Source organism: Corvus kubaryi, unplaced genomic scaffold, assembly GCF_017639235.1.
Source record: "Corvus kubaryi isolate FWS band 111438036 unplaced genomic scaffold, C.kubaryi_AGA036_p1.0 37398, whole genome shotgun sequence".
NCBI classification, from domain to species: Eukaryota; Metazoa; Chordata; class Aves; order Passeriformes; family Corvidae; genus Corvus; species Corvus kubaryi.
The window spans coordinates 17,275,538-17,298,631 of record NW_024581137.1 but is presented as its reverse complement, the minus strand read 5'-3'; the positions used below and the strand labels follow the sequence as shown (position 1 = coordinate 17,298,631).

Sequence of the window (23,094 nt, the reverse complement as noted above, 5' to 3'; positions counted from 1 at the left end):
GATCCAAGTGAAAATTCAAGGTTACTTACAGAGGAAAAAACTCTGCTGTCTCTAGAACATCCCAAGTTTTGAAGCCATACAGATTACAAAGAAAATTTTGTCCTTCTGTGTCTGTCAAACACACTATTAGCCACATTGGGTATTGCTCACAGAAACATGGGATTTAGTCGAGGGTCAGACAGCCTCTGTCTAATTCCAAGGGAGATTAAGCCACAAAGGATCTTACAAGAAGTAATTAGGAAAAATTACTTGCTATCTTACTACCAGTTCTAGTTTGTTGGAACCTTCCAAAATTGCTCTTTTCACTAACACTGGAGTGGCTGCAAGAGCATCAGTTTAGATCCCTCATCTGAAACCTGATTACTTCTTACCCAGTCTTTCAGCTACTGGGAAGCAAAATCAGTAGAATCCAGTCGGATTTGACCACCTGGATACCCTTAAAAATGGCAGAGCCATCTTTGTGAATACAAAGGGGTGGAACCCAAAGTTTGTCTGAACCAGTGCCAACTGTACTCTAAGACTGAGGTCAACGGCTTCTACAGAAATGCAATCTGGTACCATTGGTACTGAATCTACCATTTTTTACAAGGTAGGCAGATGATCCCTGCAGAAGAATGATACCCTGTGAAAAGACAAGAGCCTCTATCCTTGCATTTTTCTGTACAGGTGGCACAGGAGGAAAGTAGTGATCTTGGCGGTCATCAGATTCAATCCTCTCTCTTCCAGCAGCAACTCCCTAAACAGACTGGATGAGAAGTGGTATTGGAAAAGGTCAGGACCTGGCCCTGAAGACATCAGGAATCTAACAAATGACAATCAGATTCATGACATCAGATTAATGGCATAAACCCCAAGACTGGAGTGGCAACCTCCCCCAAAGAGAAAAACCACTGACACCAAAACCCTCCACACAACCCTCCAGTACTAAGATCATGATGGCTTTCATAATTTAGAGCTGCGAAGAACACCTGAAATAATGCGGCAGGAACTGGGAAGAGACTTACGCTACCACAAAGGAGAGACATTTTTCAAACACTGAGGTCCTATGCCACCATCCACGATGGAACAGCCTAAAAACTCATGAACTTCTATATCCAAAAGAGCCAAAGTGTTCAGAACAAAAGGCTTTAAAAAGGATGGAGAACAGGACCAAAAGAGCTGTATTATTGGCAGGTTTGTGAAGGTTGGTACTGGAGGTCTAAACTAACAACACTACAGAAGTGGTGAGCTCAGTAAGTATCAGCTTTGACAGAGGCCGTGTTGTTTTGCCATGGGATGTTTTCTGATAGTAAATGTTTTGTTCTTCTTACTCAGGCTGCAGAGTGTGCCTTAAGCAACTCATGCTTTGAATGTGGTTCAGGATTTTCAGGTGGAAAAAAAGCAGAACCAGGAATGGTGGAACAAGCATGCTGGCAGTCTCCATCTCATCGTGCAGTTAGTAGAACCTAAAAGATGGGCAAACTGACCTCTCTCTACAAGCACAATCAAGGGAGAAAGCAAGTTTTCCTTTTCAGTGGAAATATCCATCCATACAAATGTGAAACCATACACAAGCTATTATCTAATTACATTTTTATCAAATAAATATCTAATTAAATTGTCAAGCAAACCTTCAGCTGTGAGCAATGTGTAGGCTCTCAGTTCTGTGAAGAAAGGTATCTTAAGTCAGGCATGTCTCAAGTGATTTTGAAGTTATTTTATTCTCAGTGCTTTTCATTGGGCTTTTGGAGTAAAGAAATTAAGACCTAAGGTGCAAACAGTTAGGACAGTAACCTCACACGTTGCTGTGAGAGGCAGACAAAAGAACACATGTATTACTTCTACAGATTATGAATGAATGTGAAAAATGTCTCACTCAAGAACAGTAAATGCACTCAACCAATCCACTTACCTATACTTTTATCTATGCTTATACTATACTTATTTGATTACCTGCTGGGAGAAACAAGCTAAGTGCTAATTCTTTGTACAAAAAGAGAATGTAGGTTCTGAGGCTGCAACTTCCTCATTATCTGGTGATGCCATTGCAAAACAAATATAAAGTCAGTGTGACAGTTTATATAGTTAGGGAAAAAATTACTCTTTCTGTGCTACTATCTGCATTATCATCAATATAGTATTTATAAACAAAACCTGAGTTTGAAACCTTGCTGTAAATCAGTAAAGCACCATTTGAACACAGTGGGAACTATTTAATAACTACTGAAACAGCCAGACCTTCTCAGCCCATTTCATATTCTCATGAAGCCATTTTAGAGCAGATGAATGCTCCAGGCTGTAAACTTCTTCCATATTAACATTCATTGTCATATGCTTAAGAAAAAGCTTTGGATCAGATAAACGAGCCGCTTGGATCAGCCTCTCCACTGCCACATGGTAGGCACTGTTATTCTGAACTGTCTGATCTTCAGATCTGTAAGGGAATTTTAACAATCAAATTAGGTATCATACAGGCCCTGTGTCACTTGCCTGACACTTTATACTGGCAGGAAGATTACAAAAATATTAAAATAATGCCTCGTATTCACTTCACTAATAAACATTATGTTAATTTCTAGACAGATTAGATTATTATAATGAAGAATTAAGAAGTTATAGAAAGTATATTTTCAACATATTTAATGGTAATGAAAAGTAACAGGCTTTAACGCCAGTGCAAAGTAGCTCTGCAATATTCACAGCACATTTCGTGAAAAAATGTCTCTCGGCTGGAAAATTCAGTAAAGGAATGCAAACTATTTAATGAACCGGATATAGCAAGAATTCATGTACATGCTTGAATCCATAAGGTTTACTCAGTTTTGGCATGTAATCACTTTTGGAACAAGGTTGTGTCTAAGTAACACGCCTACATTTTTTGCAAGAGCAGAACTTACTCTTTAAGGAAACAGACATACAATAGCATAGTATTTCCATACACATGGAAACAAGAGATAAAAAACTTCTCACTTATCCAAGGAACAAAATTAAGAGATATATTCTTTGGGAAGGATAAGGAAAATAAGAACTATTACTTACATGATCACCTGAACAAATACAATCAAAATGGTACATGTCTGACAACGAACCTTTTCAGTATTATTTGAAGAGTCTGACTAGTAGTCCTCAGACTTTGAATATCACTGGCATTTGAAACAAGAAATATTTCAATGGTCAACAGCATCTCAACTTCAGACAGGTAAGATGGAATCTTCAGAAGTTTGTGACATAAATTTCCCTGCAGCTCTGGGTAGCAACCCAGCGATAAAGCATCTGAGAGTAAATGTGGAAACACAAGGAATTAGGATTACCGAAACTGAATATAGATCTGTTTTCTCCTGTGTGACTAAATGTGGAAAAACCCAAATCCCTAATGGATTTTACTATTTCATCTATGAAATGGCCTGATTTGAGAACACAGCACACAGTATTCACACATAATATTCACTGTTGTAAAATGTTTGTTGTTTTTTTTTTCAGTGAGTATTATCAGCTATGATTAAAAAGCTCTGTCAGAAGTCTGGGGACACCAAGTGTGTAATAATACAAGTACAATTTAGGCAGGTCAGACAGAAGCTGCTAATCATGGTTAAAGTGAGAGAACATCTGAACAGCATCTCCTGCTTTGTTCCCCTGTCTTCTGTCACGTGATCCCAGCAACCCAACCTATAGAGCATTTCAAAGGAAAAAACCCAAAAGAGATGAGGAAAAACAATCATTTTAATGTTAACAAAACCAAGTATCCATCCCAGCAAGGATGGACTCTTTATGAAGTCTGCTAACCTGAACAATTCTAAGACAGAATCAAACAGTAAATAATGTGACAATATGGAAAGGCCCTAGGCAGAGTGGCACACCCAGTATTAACTTAGCTCAGAAACGGGGAGCTGAAAACAATTACAGACTATTAGCTTTTAGTTGAAAGGAATTTTCTTGTAGTTAGGATAAACTAATGAGCCAGACTTCTCAAATCTTAAATATTAATAATATTACCACCATGGAGATAGCGGTTATACTTCTAGAAGTATCAGGAAATCTAATCTGCCTAGAAGAGAAAGTAAAGATGATGCACTTTTCAACCATTTCAGGGTTCACATATCTGAAATTCTGAAACTGAATGTAAAAACTGATTTTATCATTATTACATTTATTTCATGCCAGGTAGTATGCACTGATTCTTATTTTCAACTCACCATTTCCTAGTAAGTATTTTGGTTTCAAATAAATTCCCGAGAGTGACACAGAAAGTACTGTTTTTCTTCTTACTCATTTCTCCCCAACAGACTGAGCTGTTATGAGCATATTATCCAAAGAATGTAAGGGGAGGATATTGTTTAAGAAGCAACTTACTTTTGTAATAGGTCCTAGCTTTATACCATAAAGAACTTCTTCCCAAAGCTGTGATTAATCTTCTAAGTAAAAAAAAATCAATAGCAATTTTTTTGGAAAGCATGAAGTCTACTGCAGAAGACGAAACCCCGAGGTTCTTGTTCTCAAAACAGGCATTTATCAGCTTGTTAAAAAGGCAGCTGTATTGAGAAGCATCTACAATATCTGAAATGAAATTAAGGACGTTAACAGCTGAATTAATTCAAATGCGAATCTAGTTGAAGGATTTTTTATCAATCAGTACCTAAATCAGAACTTTTGCCTCTATCAGCAAGATGGAACAAGGTTGGACTAACATGAATGCTTTATTCATCAAAAGTCTTCTCATACAGTAGTTCATTCACATTGTGATGGAGAAGTGTTAAGGTTCAAGTAATAATTTGCTGCCAAAACCAAGAGAATCAGATAAAAATACATTCACTTGCTCAAGCCTATAAATACAATCTTCACCTGATCTCTAGATTTAAGATTTCCACCAATAAAAATCCCCTTGGTTTTCTGCTTCTACTTTTACTCTGAACCGTCTCCTTTTTGGCAGGACTGAGCAGCCTTGTATTCACCTCGTAACTCAAAGAACTAGATCCTCTAAGTAGAAGGTCCTCCAACCAATCTCTCCTAACATACCTAAAAGCATAACTGGCAGTAGACTGAGTCCTACACACAGGAATCAGATGAGGTTTCCTCAGTGGAGCCTAAGTAACTGTATCTCATTTTGAAGTACTCATCCAAAATTTGTCAGATAAATTGAGCCTGAAAGAGCACTCGGTTCTTGACATAGTATGTAAGAGACACTTATGCTGGCTAGCTCAGTTAAAGAAAAAGATCCCCACCTCATTCACCTGAAATTAAGATAAAACTAAAATATCCCTATTTTATCTCACTGTATAGACTGTGTATGATCCTTAAAAATTTAATGGGTACTTCCTGTTGCCCTGTGTAACTGAGCAAAAGAGGACAGGTCTGTGTGCACATCCATCCAAGTGTGTGCACATGTGCAGCAAGAGCAGCAGAGCACAACAAAAGAAACAGGCCTGTATAAACCCATCTTACTTCTTCAACAAATTTTAGCTAGAAAACACTACAAGAACAGCACAGAATCGCCTGTTAAATTTTTAGCTCTTGACACAGAGCTAAAATAAAATAATAATAAAATCTTTTTCTTTACTTACCAGAATGTTTCTGCAAACCTGGTAAGTTCTGCAGAACTTCAAATGCCTGCCTGTACAAACTCTTCCTCAAGTATTTGTGCACTATTGCACATAACAGATTATGTCGATTAAGGATGTCCATTTTATCACAGGGCCACAACGGTGCATCTGTGATCCACTCTGACTCTGTGGCAAACAACAGTGCAGTGTTATTTCTAGGAACTGGAACTTCTGGATGTTGAGACGTTTGACCATTAAGAATGTACTGTAAACTGTACCATGACACAGATTTCTGAATTGTACAGAAAGTGCAGCTCGAGTTATTAATAATTTGTTCCTTATGACCAACACTCCTCAGACTGATTCTCTGAACCTTTATATTGTAAATCATCCCTTTTGTGAAATATCACTGCAGTAAAATGGACTGTCAGTATATAGATAGGCATATATAGATATGCATATATGTACAGCTATAAAACTGAATAGCAAATTTACAACCTCAATATCACTTTATAGCATACATTTTATTCTTTATGCTTCTGAATTCCTTATCTTTTCAGCAATCAGAATTCTGAGAAGCCGTATGTAATAATTGCAGAAATATGATACTGTTCTAAAGCAATTATATTAAATGGGGATACTGTGAGGTGCAAAGGAATGTTGCTTCTACCCAAGCCAGAAATTTTTTTGACACAGAATGCCCCCTGGTTCAAAGGAAAACTACACATGGGACAGGGTCATTTTCCAAGCTGCACTCCTCCCTCATGGCAGATTTGTGGGTAGAATGGTGTTGATAGCAGAATACTGTGAAAACTGAAAAAAATCAGGCATTAGTTGTAATATTTCTTATACATTTCAAGAAGAATACTAACCAGTAAGATGGATCACATTTCCTTTGTTGCCCCAGTATTATTAACTGTATTTAGTAACACAGACCAACTTGTAACTTTTATCTGAAATCTGTCATAGAAGTGACAAATTCAAATGTGACTGTTCAAATTTAAGTAAAAACTGTAAGACAAGCTTACCTCTCAATACCCTTGTTGCTCCATCCAAATTGCCAGAATGAAGAAAGATTTCTGCAGCTTTATTAACAATCTGACACCTCGATGCTGACCTCGCTGCACCTACAAGTCCTTTCAAGAGTGTAAAATGTATCTGTAGCTCATGCAGTTTATCCAAAACCTTCCTTCCCTAGTATAAGAGGGAGAAGGGAAAGGGGGAAGGTCAGAGAAAGCAGTGACATTAATGAACACAGAGTATATTTACATAAAATAGAGCAGATTTAATTTAGTTTACATGTTTATAGGTATCAGCTCAGTTATCCAAACTAAGTCAGGGGTGAAGTATAGTAAAACTTCTAATGAAGAGTTTAGTTTTGTTTACTATGTAGACAAAAAAACTCTACCAACCTCTTGTCAAAGAGTTCCCAAGACACTATTACCCATAACATTATTTCTATTATACTAAAAATACTGTACTGACATTATATACTTTGTAATTAATTTGTATTTGCTTACTTTGGTTTATTAATATTTTTAATTTTGATTCCATTCAGTACTACACAATCTACGAAATTCTAAAGTATCATACAGAGAATTTCCATTTTGCAGCAGAGATGTAATTGTTAAACTGAAATAATTACTCCAGCATAAGTCAAAGGAAACACTGATGATTGTATGCAGCAGGACAATAAACTGGAAGAAGCTGGGCCTAACCGGCCAACACTGTAAGAACCAACAACTTTATCACTGGATTCCAGATTGATATTTAGACTGGTTTTCTAGAGAAACTTCATCTTAACTTTTTGGCTGTCCCTTTCAGTCAAAAATGGAAGAAAAGTAGCAGTCTCAATTAAGATCTGAATCTAAAAAAGAGGATGATCGAGTCAAGGTGAGGTATCAAAATCATGTCTCCAGCAGAGCAGGGCCAGGCAGAATTCAATACTTGTCCTGCCTGGCTGCACCTTGCTAGTCAAGGAACAAAGACAAAACTCCAAACCAGATGTGTTTCAGCTCTTGCTTAGCGGGTGCATCAATGAGGAGGTGGCTTATTAAAAACTGTGGTCGTGTGTGAGCATGCACTGTGGTGGCAGAGCAAGGGCCATGGAGGCAGAGGGAAAGAGAGGTTTAGGAGAACAGAGAACTTGACAGAGTTACTTATTAATAAGCTCATTTTTTAAAAATGCTTTATGCCTATGTACATATACACTATGAACTGGTATGTGCTCAAAATTGGACTCTTTTGAAGGCCTACAGGTATCTGCGATCATTTATTTCAGCATAACCCATAAAAAATACGAACATTAACTTCAGTTAACATCTAAGGTGTAAAGAACCCATTAAACTACAGATGTATGTGGCTGAAGGGGAAAATTACATACCAGAAAGACTCAGGTGAAACTTGAAATTTAAGGGCAAACCAGAAATTAAATATAAAATTGAGGAGGATCTGTGTCTATTCCACCCTTCTGGAAAAGAAGGGGCCACTAGGAAGTGGTCTTTATAGAAAGATGGAAAGTATGCAGCTATAAGCAGAAAAATGATCCTTAAAGGAAGGGCACTCAATTAAAATGCAGTTGTGGAATGAGATCCTTAACTGGACTAGAACCTCTGACCAATTCTCTGAAATATTAAAAAGCTGAGTAAAAATAAACCATAGCAATGTCTTTCAAGAAAAAGCTGAAATAGGAAGTGGATGAAACAGCTGCCAAAGGAGCACTGATGTTACAGAATTCTCTACAAGTAAATATCCAGAAAGCAGTCTAGAGTTGCTTGAAGAGCTGTCTCCATACAAGACATATTCATGTTGCATGTTTTTTTGAAGTACATCTGTTCTATGAACTTTCCTTGCCTCTTACAAAGAATATTCTCTTCAGGACCAAGGAGCATACATATTTTACCCCCAAGAGCCACTAATCACCAAAGCGCTGCAATAAAGGGGTTTGACATTCTTGAAGGAAAAACATTTAGAGTTTCAGGCAGTCCAACATATTCATAAAACAGCACAAGGCATGTCTTAAAGCCAAAATTAATTTGGGCAGAGCAGAAAGAGCAAAGCCATTACTACCTTACTTTCTGGACCACGTTTGGAGCAAGAAAGACACGGTATCAAGTTGATACTAGCCCATAACCACAGGATTAGGGATTTATCTGATACACATAATGGAGTGAAACTGGTAGAGAGAGGTAAGAATGACAGCTCCCTGAAGCAGGGATCAATTTGGGATCTGCCAGTTCTGATAAAAATCATTCAGAGCAGAGCCTCATTCACACTCTGATATGGTCAACACAGGTTGTCTACAACACTGTTCGAGGATCTTGTCAGTTATCTCTTAAGAAGTAGGTTTGAGGCCTAACAAAACACTCTCAAAGAAACAAAGATCTTTTGCTCTAGACATGAAAGAAATCATAGTATCATAAGAAGCACCTACTTTTAGTAACTCATGTTGTACAAGAATGACACTACACATGCTTTTCACACCTTGCACCTCTGAAATTAGGACATGAAAATGAATCTCCTTGAAATGTCAGGAGCTGTGCAATCCAAGATCAGGCTCTCCCTTAAGATGGATCTGGAAAACAGCTAAAATGTGTGAAGGCACACAAACATATGCTGAAGAAGACAGCCAAACCCCAAGCCAAACTAAATTCCTCAGTGGGCATGTGAGCACTACCACACCTCAATGCCAAGAATTTAGATTCTCTCTTCTGTGGTCAGGAGTATCTTAACTGTTCTAACTGCTAAGTTTTGTGGAACAAAAACGCCTAAAAAGTTCTAGCGCAGTATTAGTAAACTGCTAATGTAAAGACCCTCTCTCCTTCCTTTTACTCTTAAACAGTACCACACTGTGCTGTAGCTTGATAGGGACCTGCCAAAGACCACTCAACTCAAGAAGCCAATGCTGCAAAATTAATGATTCATCAGAACAGGTATCGTGCTGCTAGACTAAGCCCCTCTATCAAATATCTCCTGGGACTCGGTTTGATCCTGGAAACAGACTGAGCACTGCACAGGTTTTTTACATAACAGAATTCCTGAAGGTCATCCCCTAGAGACAATCGTACAAAAGACAATTTAATTCCTTGATGCGAACCAGAAAGGGTTCCCGGATGATAACTCACAAAAAAGCCAACCCAAAACCTCAAGAGACAAAAGGGGATGAGAGCATTTGCTTCCATTCATAAAAATTCATGGTAGAAATCATCTAATATGGGATGAGGAACATCCCAGTACAGCATAATTAGTAGCTGAAAGGATCAGGCCCAAGTTCAGAATGTGATCACTGACCAAAACACACTCTAAAATCACTGGTGGTTTATATAATTTCTTATGCTGTCACTTGTCATGTTGCTTTCTGTAAGAGATCTGGTTTGGTACGCACTGGCTCCTTCCAGGAAGAAAAAGACAAATTTAACATTGAAATGGATCTTGCTGCAGTGGAATTATGACCAATACTGCCTGAGGCCTAAGGAATGTAAAACATCCAGTCAAAAGTCTAGTCTCTTAGCCCTGGCCCTGTGTAGTATTTGACAGCAAAGATATGATTGCAAAGGTATTTCTTTGTGATGTCTGAGTTTTGCAAGATTCACAGAACTTAGATTCAGTGGAAGAAAAGCACTTCCAGCAGTGTTCTGGAGAATAAGCAGTTCATCAAGTGCAGCCTTGATATGTTGCTCTTCTGTCTTCCTGGCCTTAATCTGTTCCATTTGAGGTCAGATGCAGAAGCACCAAGTGCAGGAAATAGCCCAAACTTCTCTAAATATCACTTGAGTTGGAGATCTCAGAATGCGGCATGATTGCCAGGTGGAAGAAAGTGACATTTCTGGGAAACAATCCCATCAGCACCTCACCCCAGAATTTCAGGAAGACCCGTCTCTTTGTTCAACCTCAGCTCAGAAAAATCACAAGATGAACACGAGCAATCAGTTTCTAAGTTGCAAGACCAAGTTATGATGGGCTATGATGTAGAAGACCACTGCTCAGAAAGGCATAATAAAATGCTTCGGTCCAGCTGGACAATTAGGAAGTAGTAAGACAACTGGGAGGCAGGTGGCACACCCAGTAATTCCACTAGAGAAACACTGTTTAATATCCAGAAGAGAAATAACTAATTCTTTTTCTTCCGGACAGGTTCCTCTAGCCCTGCATACCTTTACCCACTGCAGTACTTTGTGATACGAATACATTACGCTTATCCCAGTCCTTCCAATGAAAAGTCTGTCTGCTTCATTATGGTGTGAATTTTTCATTACTGGAATGAAGAACAAAAAGGCTTTTTAATCTTCTTTTTTTTAACATGTAAATGCAGTTTTAAAGAAATCACACATTTCAAAAACACAGTCATTGTGAAAATACTAAATACATGTTCTGAAATATTTTCCATTGAAAGTAGCAACTTCCTAAGTCTTAACACCAGAAGTAGGGTAAATAACTATAGTTTTTTCAGACAATATTCCATAGCAGTCTAAGTCATCCACAAAATGCTTGGACATGTAATGGCATAATGTAATAACATCATTATTTGTAAAGTAAGCTTTACATTTTCTGACACCACAAAGAAATTTTGGTAATTGCAGAACTAAGTAACCACAACCTCTTTGGAAGCACTGTTAGTATTTCAGAGCAGTGGTCTCAAAGTAGGGTGTGAGCACAACAATCCATTCAGCTGTGGGAAGGAAATTTTTTTTGTACTATTTGAAAATAAAAATAAGTAAAATACTTTAAAATGTAGTGTTTATTTAATATTTATCTCTTATTTGTAATTCCTATTTTTGTGTATGGTTTATAATGAATTTAATACGTTGGTGTAGTAGCACTTGTATATAATATATAAATAAATAAACTGTGGGTGCTCAAAAATTTTTTACTGATGGAGATGCTTATCAGTTAGGAGACCACTGCTCTAGGGAAGGCAGACTAAGTCCCAAGCTCTGACAAAATCTTCTCTCTGTGTCCCGACTGGAAGCTCTGATGGCTTTTTTATAATACGAAAGTCTGTGGTCAGAAAGCATATGTCACATATCTGGAATAAATATTCACTACGTTTTAGTAGATAACACAGGTTGAAAAACATCTAAGTAATCCTTTATAAAATGATTTAATATCCCACTAACACTTCACCAAGCCTCAGCAATCTGCAAACTTATCAGGAAGAATGATACAGATATGCAGATGAAGGGACATAGAGAGCAAAGAGGCAAGAAAACCTGCCACAACTATTAAAACATTGGGTTCTTGAGCACCCAGCCCTTGCAGAAACCATTGGTTCTTTAGAGAATAAAATAATTCTAAAAATCCAACTTACTAAAAAAGAAGTACAAATTGTATACATGATGTAACCTGTTCAATGTGTTTTAAAATACATAGCTATATATATATTTACAGCACTGAAGTTTGTTTATGCTATTAACACAGTGTGACACTTCACATGACAATACTTAAACACATTTGCCTTTGTCCTGAGCATAGACCATTTTTATTAAAAGATCATGAATTCTGGGTTCTCTTTTTGATTTCACAAAACTACTGTTCCTCCTTCAGTGCCTTCCTTGACTTTAAGTGTAAGCAACTATGCACTTTACTTCTACTGGAAAATAGCTTCTTCTGAACACTACAGTTGATTGTATTTGCACCTCAAAACATTCAGAATATTGTAACATAAAATTAACTAATAATCAGAAAACGATATGAATTGATTTCTAATATCTTTTAAAAACTCTACAAAAAGCACTTCTTGCATCTTAATTTTACCTGCATCAGCAAAATCGCAAAAAGGGACTCCTGGTCTGTCTGTCTCAGAATCTTTGGTTAGAATTTCAGCCATAGATAAAAATAATTTCTGAAGATCATCAAAATGTTCACATCCAGTTCTTGCATTAAGATACAAAGCTCCCATCTTGGACCAATCCCTTTTCTCCTTGCAATGCTGTAAAGAAGGCAAAGGATAAATGTAAGTAAACCTGTTTCCAGAAAACCAAACAGAAAATACATTGAAATTTGAGATATGTACCTGGGATAGGACTTAAAGAAGAAAAAAATGGAGATGAAACGCTACTGCCAAGAACCTTCATGTTCATATGGCAGTTACATGTTGCCAAACTTTCATGGACTGCTAATTACTTCTGTCCCTCAAAAAATTAAATTCCTTTTTTCATGTCATGACCCCAATTGAGAAAGCTCATAACTTATTCATCCTATTTAGGAACTCGCATTTATACAGGTTTGGGTTTTTTTTCCCATGATGCATGCTGAATTTATGGCTATTTTCTATATGAATTAGTCTTTTGCTTCCCAGATCACTTGATGACTTCGGTGTTAAAGGAGTAAAAAATCAGTCCGGTTTTTTCCCTTTTTATATTTCAATCTCTGGATCTGCACAGGATGTGTGATAATATGTAAATTATATTACAACTGTGCATAATGAGTAATCTGACCTTGAATAGGAAAGACACAAGTGTCCAAATAATGTTTCAAAATATTTTCTTATTCTTTAAATTACCTGCTCAATGTTGTCAATTGCAGCTTTTACAATTATGTTTTTTTATACTAGATATGAATTCTATCTGCTAAATAAGGTATTAAATAAATTTTTGGTGAATGATGTACCACTACCAATTACAAGCACAACAAATGTAAAGCAGAGGAAATAAATACCTGAAGTTACAAAATCTTTGAATTTGATGCAAAACGAAGATAAAAACTACAAGTATGTAAATTGAAATACTGACATTACAGAAAGGCCCTTGAGAGTTTTCTCCTGCATGAGAAAGCCTTCCCAATGCAAAGCCTTCCCAAACATGGCTTTGCATAGATGTATTTTGTCTATAAGCTCACTATACTTAACAATAAAGCCCACTAATTTAAAAAGGTGTAGAAATTGCTGTATCTTGTAGGTTTAAAAGAAGTAATGAAGAATGCACGTACTGTACCTGAATTTCAGCCACTGCCAAATTGAAGTCAAAAATCCATGTCTTTTCAAAATATCTTTCCTTAATTCTTCCAAATGAAAAAAAAAGAATACTTAAATTTTAACACATCCTATTGAACTAGCAGAAGGTGAACAGCAAATTATAACATATGAACAATGAACTGATGTGATTTTTGATCCTATTTGCTTCACATTACACAAATGTGTAATGCACACTGAAAACACTCATTTAAAATCTTGCCAAGGGAAGTTAGCACACGTATTAAACAAATAACTGAGCAGAGCTATTTTCACAGAATATATTCCCTTCCCTCAGTAGGAATGTAACTGAAAAGGTACAAATAAGACTTGCAGTCCACCAAGTAAATGCAGAACCGCGTTGTCTGTATGTCTGACATAAAATGACAAGTGCTACTTTCAAGTACCTAGGAGCACAACACTTCATTCTGGTGCTGCTACTGAAACAATGGATTCATCTTCCCAGTGAGATGCTATCATGAAGAGATACATAACCTACACAAGAATGTGCCAACACATGTAGCTGAAGCAGCACAGCTGCTCAGTCTTCATAGATACAGATCATTTCTCACCTTCGGCTGAACACACGTACATACTGAGGCAACCTGCAAGAGGTCATGCCTTTGTGAAGCAGATTCCTGATAAAAGAAGTGATAAAAATTACCTCCAATGTGTGTGGTAGGTTGCACTAGTAAAACACTGAGATCCATGGCTGAAGGTACTGTATGAGAAGAGTATGCAAAAGCAGCAAGTAATTTCTACAGTGCTTTCAGTTGGAACTGTGGTGACTTGTTTTCAGACAGCAGAGGTTGCATGTTTGGTTTGCTCTAAGAATTAAAGGTATGTTTATGAATCAAAATTTAGTTTCTCAACTTGTGTGTGTGTGTGTGTGTGTGTGTATGATGCAGATGATACAAAAAAGAAAAAGGATCCAATCTTGTTCAAGCAATGGGAAGTACCAGCAGTTTTGGAACAGATTCGACATTTTGCCCAGCATATTCCAGCAGTACTCAAAAAACGACCCTCCTCCCTAGCAGTGTTGGCACAAATGTTTATGTAGTCACACTGTAAAGGAAACTAGAAAACTACTTCATATTATAACTAATCCTCTTATGCCTCGAAATACTGTTTGCTTATGTGGGCCTAAATGATACATTAAACCATGATATTTCTAATTTGGCTAGCTATATAAACTTGTATCACAGCTGGCAGCAGATTGTACAATGATGACTGATACGGAAAAAACTAATAATTGAGGTCAGAATCTAAGTTTTGATTTAACAATCCTTGATCTTTGAAACACAGCAGATTGACAGTGCTTTAAAATACAATTAGGCATGATATGATAGTATTTTCATCCAAAACATCTTACAGATTTCACATAAATTTATAAAAATAGATGCTGAAGAAGGAACTAGACAGCTATAACTAGAACAGCTCCTTAAAGACATACCTGGATTTTATGTTCAAAACAGAACTCATTTCCCAACTGGAAACTTGCAATTGGTGGAGTAACTTAATAATGTAGTCAAAATGTTCTAACTCAAGGTACATACCAGCATCAATGAGCTGTAATATCAAACAAGGTAAGAAAAGTAAGTATACAAGAAATTGTGATGACTTAACATATCTTCAGAAGTAAGTGGCAAACAACACTGGGAAAAATCACAGTGAAACTCACTGAAAAACGAAGGAATAAATGAAAACTGATACCACAAATTCAGCTTCTCATAGTAACACATTTAATATTATTTCAGTATTGTTTTTTCAATTGATATGTTTGAGTTTTAAAACAGGCAACGTATTTCAGAAATTCCAACAAGCAGCAGTAGAACAAACAAAACTCATACCTTACAAAAGGTACTGATTAATGCAGGCACAGCTTTTCTTATATTCAAAGAAGCCACATGCTCAAAAACTTTCAGAAGAACATCTACAGCTGGCTAATATAGACAAAAAAAGCACAATCAGTTTTGCAACTCTGTTCAATTACAAAGCTTAGAGATTTTATAATAGGGTATTCTGAATTACTCCCCTCACCCAAGATTTGAGTACCAGAGTAAAAACAAATGGCATAGTACTCAAAAAACTAAAATTATGAAACTAAGGTTTAAAAAATACTACAAAGTCACCTACCAGTGTCTTGATCTGTACAATTGCATTCAATATCTGAAATACTTCCTGCAACAAACAGTTGTTGAGCAATGAAACAAGAAGACCATTCAGCACTTCAGAAGCAAAATCTGCACCAGGAGTAACTTCTTTGTAGTACTGCACAAATATTTGGACTGCAAAAGCAATTAAATTGAATTTCACTTTGGGGTTAACTGATGCCAACTATTTAAACAAGTTATTTCCTTACATTTTAGAGACAGTGTAACAACACTTAATTGTCCAAAATCTTAGGGACAGGGATATGGAGAAATATGGGTGAAAGGATCCAGTCTGAATACAGTGTTAACCTTACCAGAACCAGACTGACTATTCTGAAATATGTTGTATCACTGAACTGAGCACTGTAAGCCCTGAAGGTTCCAAGAAAGCTTAGCTGATTTGGTGCAGCACAAGAAGAATGCACAAACCCCCGTTAGATTTGGTATGTGCATCAAGGTAGTAAGGCCTTTCCAGACAGGAAGCTCTAGGAAGTGAAGCGCAGTGTTACAGTGGATGCTCTTAGAACCTGTTCCAGTGCTACCCTTCCTTGATAAACACATCCTATAGCCTGCTGGTAGCCAGTGTTACCCACGTTAAAACACTCATGTGCTCAGCACAGGAACATTGCAGCACAGGGTGCAACTGAATTCCCCGTTCTCATTCTGCTACACTCTAAGAAGCTTTCAAAAACTTAAAAGAATGCTCAGGACCGGTATAAAAGGAATCACTCTTCAGAGTAGAAACAAAATAAAAGCCCTTTCTGACTGAACTCAAAGGCTCAGAAGGATCTGAACGAACTGCAGTCCCTAAAATGCGTTAATCAAAATTGTTCGCATATATGGTGTAAGGACTAAACTAAAGCTGTTTGGGGTGGGTACAGTAGCAACACTTAATTTCAAGAGCTTCCATTCTCAAGTTTTTCAGTTTTTGATGTTTGGCCAGGGTGTTCAAAAGCACCTTAATAAAATTTGGGTTCTTTTAAACCTTCTCCCTGCCCCATTTAAATATTTCTACTCCCAAGTCTAGTTACAGTCAGGTTAGGTTCATTTTATGTGGAAGTAAGATTTCTAACAACCTCCCCAGGCAAGTGCATATGTAAATTTCTAGCCTTACTGGGAAACTGAACCATGAAAACGGAGGGATTGAATGTATTCTTTCATTTGAAGTAAGAACTTTTTATTCACTACTGAAGAGGCAACCATTTCTCTCTTAACAGACTATTTAATTTGCTTTAAATAAGGTAAGTATCAAAGATACATCAGCAGCTACTACTATACCATACCTGCACGTTTTAGGAGACCTGATTCTTTGATACTAATGTATGTCCTAAGAATTGCCATGCAAATCTGTTAAAAAAAAAAATTATAGTAAAATGTAACCTCAGTTTATGCCAAACAAAAGAACTACCCACAAACATGAGTTCTATTATATAATGAGCTTTACATTGCTTCTATTTAAGCCATACATACTGACAAATGATGTAAGAAGGTAATGGGATCTGTAGGCAAAGGCTCTGTCAAAAGGCCAGCAAATCTAACAGAAAAATAATGCAGATAAATGTTTGGGAAAGAGGCTGCTGGGACCACAAATATTTGTATGTGTGTATTTACTCACAGCAAACAAACAAAAAAAGAATTTGAAAATGCAGTCACTTCAGAATTAGTATAAATGTGGCAGACTATAAATGAAGAAAGGGAAGCAAAAATGTGAAAGTGAAACATGGTAAGTGAAAATTACATTCATGTACCAACTAAGAAGTCAAAAAATCATCCAGAAATGAAAATGGTAACACTGATTTGTCACAAAGAATCACTCATAAGGACACAGAACAAAAAACTCAGAACTAACTTCATTTAATGAGCCATTTCACCACAGACTGACTTGACCAAAAAAAAAAATCCACACCTAGGTATTTTAATGTTATTTGATATTGGAACATTCTTGTCTTAACATCTTAAGCTGTCAGCTTTGTGATACTTATGTTTTGCTCCATCTCTGCAGATGAAGAAATAAAGACTACTGATATTACATCTTAGAATTCCAAGTTAGGGAAAACCTCCACCCCCTTTTTAGAAAGTCTGTGTCACTTCTGGAGCATTTACAGTCTTTCTGCACACCAATGTACATCGGTCATATTTAATACAATTTTGTTAAATAGTTAAACATCAAGAGACAAAAAATGCCCTAAATGTCATGGCATTACAGAACTGAATCAGGTATATTTTTACATGCAACTTCAAAATAACACAGGATTCACTCATGAAGTTAATTATACAGCAAATGAATTGTCATCAAAACAGAAGACACTGGTTTATGGCCAAGACATCTTTCTTTTTTTAAAACCATTAACCTGTTCAGATTATCAAGCCAAAGAATACGAAAACACCTAAGTATAAATAAATCTTACTGTTTTTATTTTGAAGCAGTATTGTAATGTTGAACTATAGTCCAGGATATATCTTTCAGAAAATCATGTCAAATTTTTGATCATTAATATATGTGAAGTGTCACTTGAGAACAGGTTAACTCATTTAATCCAAATCTATACTCCCAGGTGGCTGAGGGCATTTCCAGAAAAAATTTCAGCACATGCTTATAGTATGGAAATCAGTTTGCTTTCTTTTGGAATTTGTTTTTCTCCTTCTTTGGACTGACTCCCAAAAAAAGCCAAGATTGCATCTGGAGCTCTGACTGTTCCAAGTATTGTGAAATTGCTTGGACAACCCACTTGTAGTAGTATTTAATCATGGGACATGCTGTAATACATTAATAAAAGAAACTAAATGTGTTATTCATTTACACCTTCTAGAAGGCTTCAGTTGATTTAGTTGTTCCAATTTTGAAAGGTGTAACTGCACCCACAGACTATAAAAATATAAGAATCTTTAAATTTTGAGTTAGCTGTAATAGATTTTGAATTAAGGTACATGAAAGAGATGATTCCTATTTTCAAAAGGCAGTGTAAATCACACTATTCTGTCATCTATCAGTTGATTCCATGATTCATTTAACATGACAATTTAATAAAAACCATAGTAAAGGCCTCTCTATCTTATACAATCAACCAACCAAATCTCCAGTAAAACATGGTCCTACTACAGTAACACAGATGTGCTTATTCAGAAGAACAAGCACAGGAATTCAGTAAATACTTCAGCACCTCCACTCAGTGCCCACTCTATTGTTTAATAAGGGAGAAACTCCCATAGTGCAGCCTTTATCTCAGTGAGATCAAAACCAGGATCGTTCTTACAGGAAGTTTCTGTAAGCTGTGGAAGCTTTGAGATGCACACTCTATTCAGCGTGGCTGAAACTGACCAAAAGGTTCAAAGGTCGTTTAGTGGTGGTTAGAGACAGTAACAAAAGGACAATGTAGAATCTCATTTCTTTAGGAAGCCACCTTAAAAAAACAAAACCAAAGTCCACCACAACAGAAGCATATACCCAAGGTCTCAAAGTTTAAGACAACACTAATGAAGGCAGAAATCATCCTATTTTATATCCATTTTGTTTCCAGGTAAGAGGTTCATAGGATTAAGGAATAGGAGAATATGAAGCCACAAAAAGTAAAAATTTCTTTAATGGATAGGAGTCCAAAAAAATTAATGAGTAAGGTACACAAAGCTAAAATAAAATCACGAAGAGAAATACAGCTTGCATAAAGACATGTTTTCAAACAACTTATTTAACCATGAAATGATTGTCTGTGCTACACCTGAAGTGTCATTTGAACAAAACAATTTCCTGTATTAAGCTCACTGCCTCTTGCCCCTTCACCGAGGACCACTGAGAAGAGACCAGCTTCATCTCCGTTACCCTCCCTCCATCACTGATCCATATTGTTAAGATCCACCCTCCCTTTACTTTGGCAAGTATTTAAAACAGTCTTAACAGTTTTGTTTACCTAATACAAAACAGATTTCACTGTTTGAAAATGAAAGGCATCTTCTAAAAAAAGGACAAAAAACTGGTAGCGTGTACAGCTTGCTGAGCTCAAGAGTATGCTGATTTTCAAAACATATGATGTTTTTATGAATTCAAGCACTACTGTGTTGGGTAGATCAACCACAACTTTAAAGTGTTATATACTAGGAAGTTATGCCTTAAAGCATCAACCAGTTACTTAAAGAAAAAGAAAAAAATACACATTATGTGGAAAGGTATTTCTCTTCAAAAACGCTGGAAACTATTATCACTGAAAACACAGCTCTAAGCAAGTGGACTATCAGTCTGCATAACAGTTCCTGAAGAGATTTATTCCTCTTGTATAAGATTAGATGCCTTTGTCGCTTCTTTACCTGTTTCTCGTTTATGTACTTTGGTGCCACCATGAGGTACTTGGCCTATTATCATTTTTAAATTGACAGGTCTAAAACCATAAATACATACACAAACAAACAAAACCCAGGTATACTTTCAGACTACCACAAAACTTTGGCTAGGGTTGGTGGGCAGAACTGTTGAAAGTGTGCTGGAGTGCTGCGCCACAAGTAAAATCAAATGGAATGGATTTTTAATAGTTTTAGGCAAATAATTCTTTCATGTGCCTGTAATATAATGAAGCACTACAAACCACAATTACTTAGATAAGCCAGCTGAAAATTGCAAATATTCACTACAGCCTGCCAAAGATATATCACACCTGAGAAAAAAGGAAAAATGTTCCATACAAAACTAGTCTCAAATTATCTTAGTATTTTTAAGATGTCATACAAATTTTCAAAGGGGTTAGAAAGCATTAGAAAAAATATAAAGCAGCTTTTTTCTTGAGATATATTAAGGAAAAGAGAAAACATTAAGAACAATAAAACCAAATCACACTGATGTATTTCTAAAATTCTGACACAGTATATCTAAGATATCAGGAAGACAGACAAGCTCCTTTAGATGTTAATTTTTTTTTAGCAATTATGTGTAACAGGTTAACTGCAAGTTATTTTCTGTATTTCGATTCTGAAATGTTTTACCTACTGACATTAGTATAAAATTGCACTCATACCAATAAGATGGTAGGTAAGATATAAGTCTTGTAAGACCTTGTGAGGACAAGTTTAGGCGTTTGTTATTGGTTACTTGTTTCGATGTTTTTGTTTGCTTCCAGTTAACTTACAAAACTTTCATACAGCCAATTTCAAAATCTTATTACATAATGTCAGCACAATTAGCTTGCCTTGCACAGTTCTTGGAAGCATTAAAATCATAATATCTCTGTTAAATGGTTTGAAAACACATTTAATTTGCCTGTCACTGGAAAACTATTTTTGCTTGCAAATATTATGAGAATTGTTGCTCCATTTAAGGAGATTATAGCATTTTAGAACAACTATGCTCGTGTTGCACAAAACATGCAGGAAGTAATATACCACAGATGACTTTTGGCTTTAACAATGCATAAAAAGCCTTTGCAAAGGTTTGCTTAAAGTCCCTGATGCTCAGGATAGAAATGTCTCAGAATCTGCCCATTCTGCTACTCTGTATTTGTACAGCCTAATTCTTGCTCTTTTGTTGATGCATGTTCTCTCAAAATATCTACTAGTTCAAAATTATACCATGTTTAAAAAAAACTTTAGAAGACCTTGAGAGGAAGAATTTCTGAACAATTTTTTCATCCATCAACCCCTGAAATTTGCTCCCTTTCCATATATAAATGAACAAAGGAAACGATATTTTGCTCTAAAAAGTGTTCACACTTACAATCTTTTCCTTACTTCAATACATTTTTTTACCTTTTCTTCCCCTTGTCCAGGAACATGACAGAACCAACATTTTGCTCTTTCACACCCACGTGAAGTCATGAAATAATATCTGCAGTATCTACGGGGCAAGTTAAGTGCATCAAGGATCTGCTGGACTGAATGAGAAGCCTGGAATAAAATAAAATTAAAACAGGCAGAAGAAGCCACCTAGTATTTCTTGAAAGCAAACATGTTCTTTGTTTTTTAGAATTTCAAAATATCTACAAATTATAAACAAAAGCAGCAGGTGTGATCTATAATTAAGCCTCTGAAACAACCCTCATCTCTATACTGTACTTGCAGCTTTTCAAAGGACACAAAGATCAATCCCTTGTCCTGTCACATTAGTGTCTAACACAACAAAAGGCTGTCTTGAAGACCACAAACAGGGATAATGCAAGAACTGCTAAATGAGATGGACAATAAGTAAAGAGGAAGGAGAAAGGTGACAAGATCCTGCAAGGCTCTGAGTAACCATCTGAGAATTCTGGGACATAAATTTCCTTTACCCTTTTTCAGCGCCCAGCATCATGGATAAAGCAGGCTGTCCTAAGCATGTGAAACCTTGTCTGTTTTTCAGTTCTACAAAAGCCAATAAAGCAAAAAGCATTATTTGATTTTGCTTAAGCTAACAACAGAAATCAAGAAAACTCCACTGTGAATAGCTGTCCCTTCATCACTGATTTTGTTCTCAGAGTGATAACATCTTTAAAGGTATAAAATAATTTCTGACTTGATATATGGGGAACTGTCTGAATAGCCATACGAAATTTAGTGCCAAAGGATCAGAAATCAAAGATTTAACAACTCACAATTGCATTTTTCTCTGTCTTCCATGGCTCAAAATCTCCACAATTCTTCAATGGCAGTAAAGTACTTCTTCCTGAAGATTTGTAACCTAAAAATTGGGATGAGGGCAGCAAGTCACATAATAAAAATGAATCATACTGAAACCTCTCTCATTTATCTTATTTTCCTTTATATTTATAGTTCCTTCAAGTCACAGCAACTATTAATGAAAACTTGATTAATGCAGTCTAAAGCCAGTAATTTAAATTACAGTTTTCTTAATCATCCTGAAAGTGAGACTTTACACAAACTTCAAGAGTAATCACATTTAAATTAAAAATTCACTATTTTATCCAAGCTTCCTACTCTACTTACAGAGATAAGAAAAGAAATAAAAATATCTAGAAGTTTTAATTTCAAAAGGAAAAGAACCTACCCACTTTATCAGTAATCTTTGCATTCCAACATCACTAGCCCTAAATTTAAGCTATTTTTTCAGAACTGATAGAAAAACTTTCATACTCATATGTTTTAAGCAGTGCAGTAGTGAGCTTTAGCCCAATGTAAGTCACTGGTTTCTTAACCGTGAAACTTGGTTTTAGAACTTTAATTATTACTGATTACAGTTTTCTTTCTTTGAAAAATGAATAATGTTAATGGAAGATAAAAGTTCAAAATTTCAGCTCCGTATCTAAAGACAAATGAGAGCCTTTGAATGCCCTGCTTTCTAGGATTCCCATTTGGCTCCTTCAAAGAACTGAGTGTTCAAAAGACAGGGTGCTTAGCCCTTTCTGATAAACTATAGCTACTAAAGGGCATCCAGTAACAAATGTTCTGCTAGAGACTGGCACTAGGTACTCGGTTCTTAATTTGCATGTCTTTCTAAACAGATAGGGCCATCACAGGATAGGAAGGCACAACATAGTGTAGAACAATGAATATTTAATGTCAG

General features: G+C 36.3%; 1 protein-coding gene across 4 annotated transcripts in view; it reads right to left on the bottom strand.

Annotated features, from left to right (window-relative positions):
* Positions 1-23,094, bottom strand: part of TOPAZ1 (testis and ovary specific TOPAZ 1) — a 42,947-nt gene that overhangs the window by 1,108 nt on the left and 18,745 nt on the right. For 3 of the 4 annotated variants that reach the window (XM_042043200.1, XM_042043201.1, XM_042043203.1), the window contains 14 exons: positions 22,166-22,251; positions 21,345-21,482; positions 16,901-16,964; positions 15,601-15,752; positions 15,315-15,407; positions 14,918-15,033; positions 13,448-13,514; positions 12,270-12,444; positions 10,670-10,770; positions 6,545-6,710; positions 5,538-5,702; positions 4,330-4,533; positions 3,069-3,252; positions 2,218-2,413 (listed from right to left, as the gene is read on the bottom strand). In XM_042043200.1, coding sequence (XP_041899134.1) covers positions 2,218-2,413; positions 3,069-3,252; positions 4,330-4,533; positions 5,538-5,702; positions 6,545-6,710; positions 10,670-10,770; positions 12,270-12,444; positions 13,448-13,514; positions 14,918-15,033; positions 15,315-15,407; positions 15,601-15,752; positions 16,901-16,964; positions 21,345-21,482; positions 22,166-22,251 — 1,907 coding nt within the window. The remainder of the gene's footprint in view (positions 1-2,217; positions 2,414-3,068; positions 3,253-4,329; positions 4,534-5,537; positions 5,703-6,544; positions 6,711-10,669; positions 10,771-12,269; positions 12,445-13,447; positions 13,515-14,917; positions 15,034-15,314; positions 15,408-15,600; positions 15,753-16,900; positions 16,965-21,344; positions 21,483-22,165; positions 22,252-23,094) is intronic. The other variant, XM_042043202.1, reaches the window with a different exon arrangement.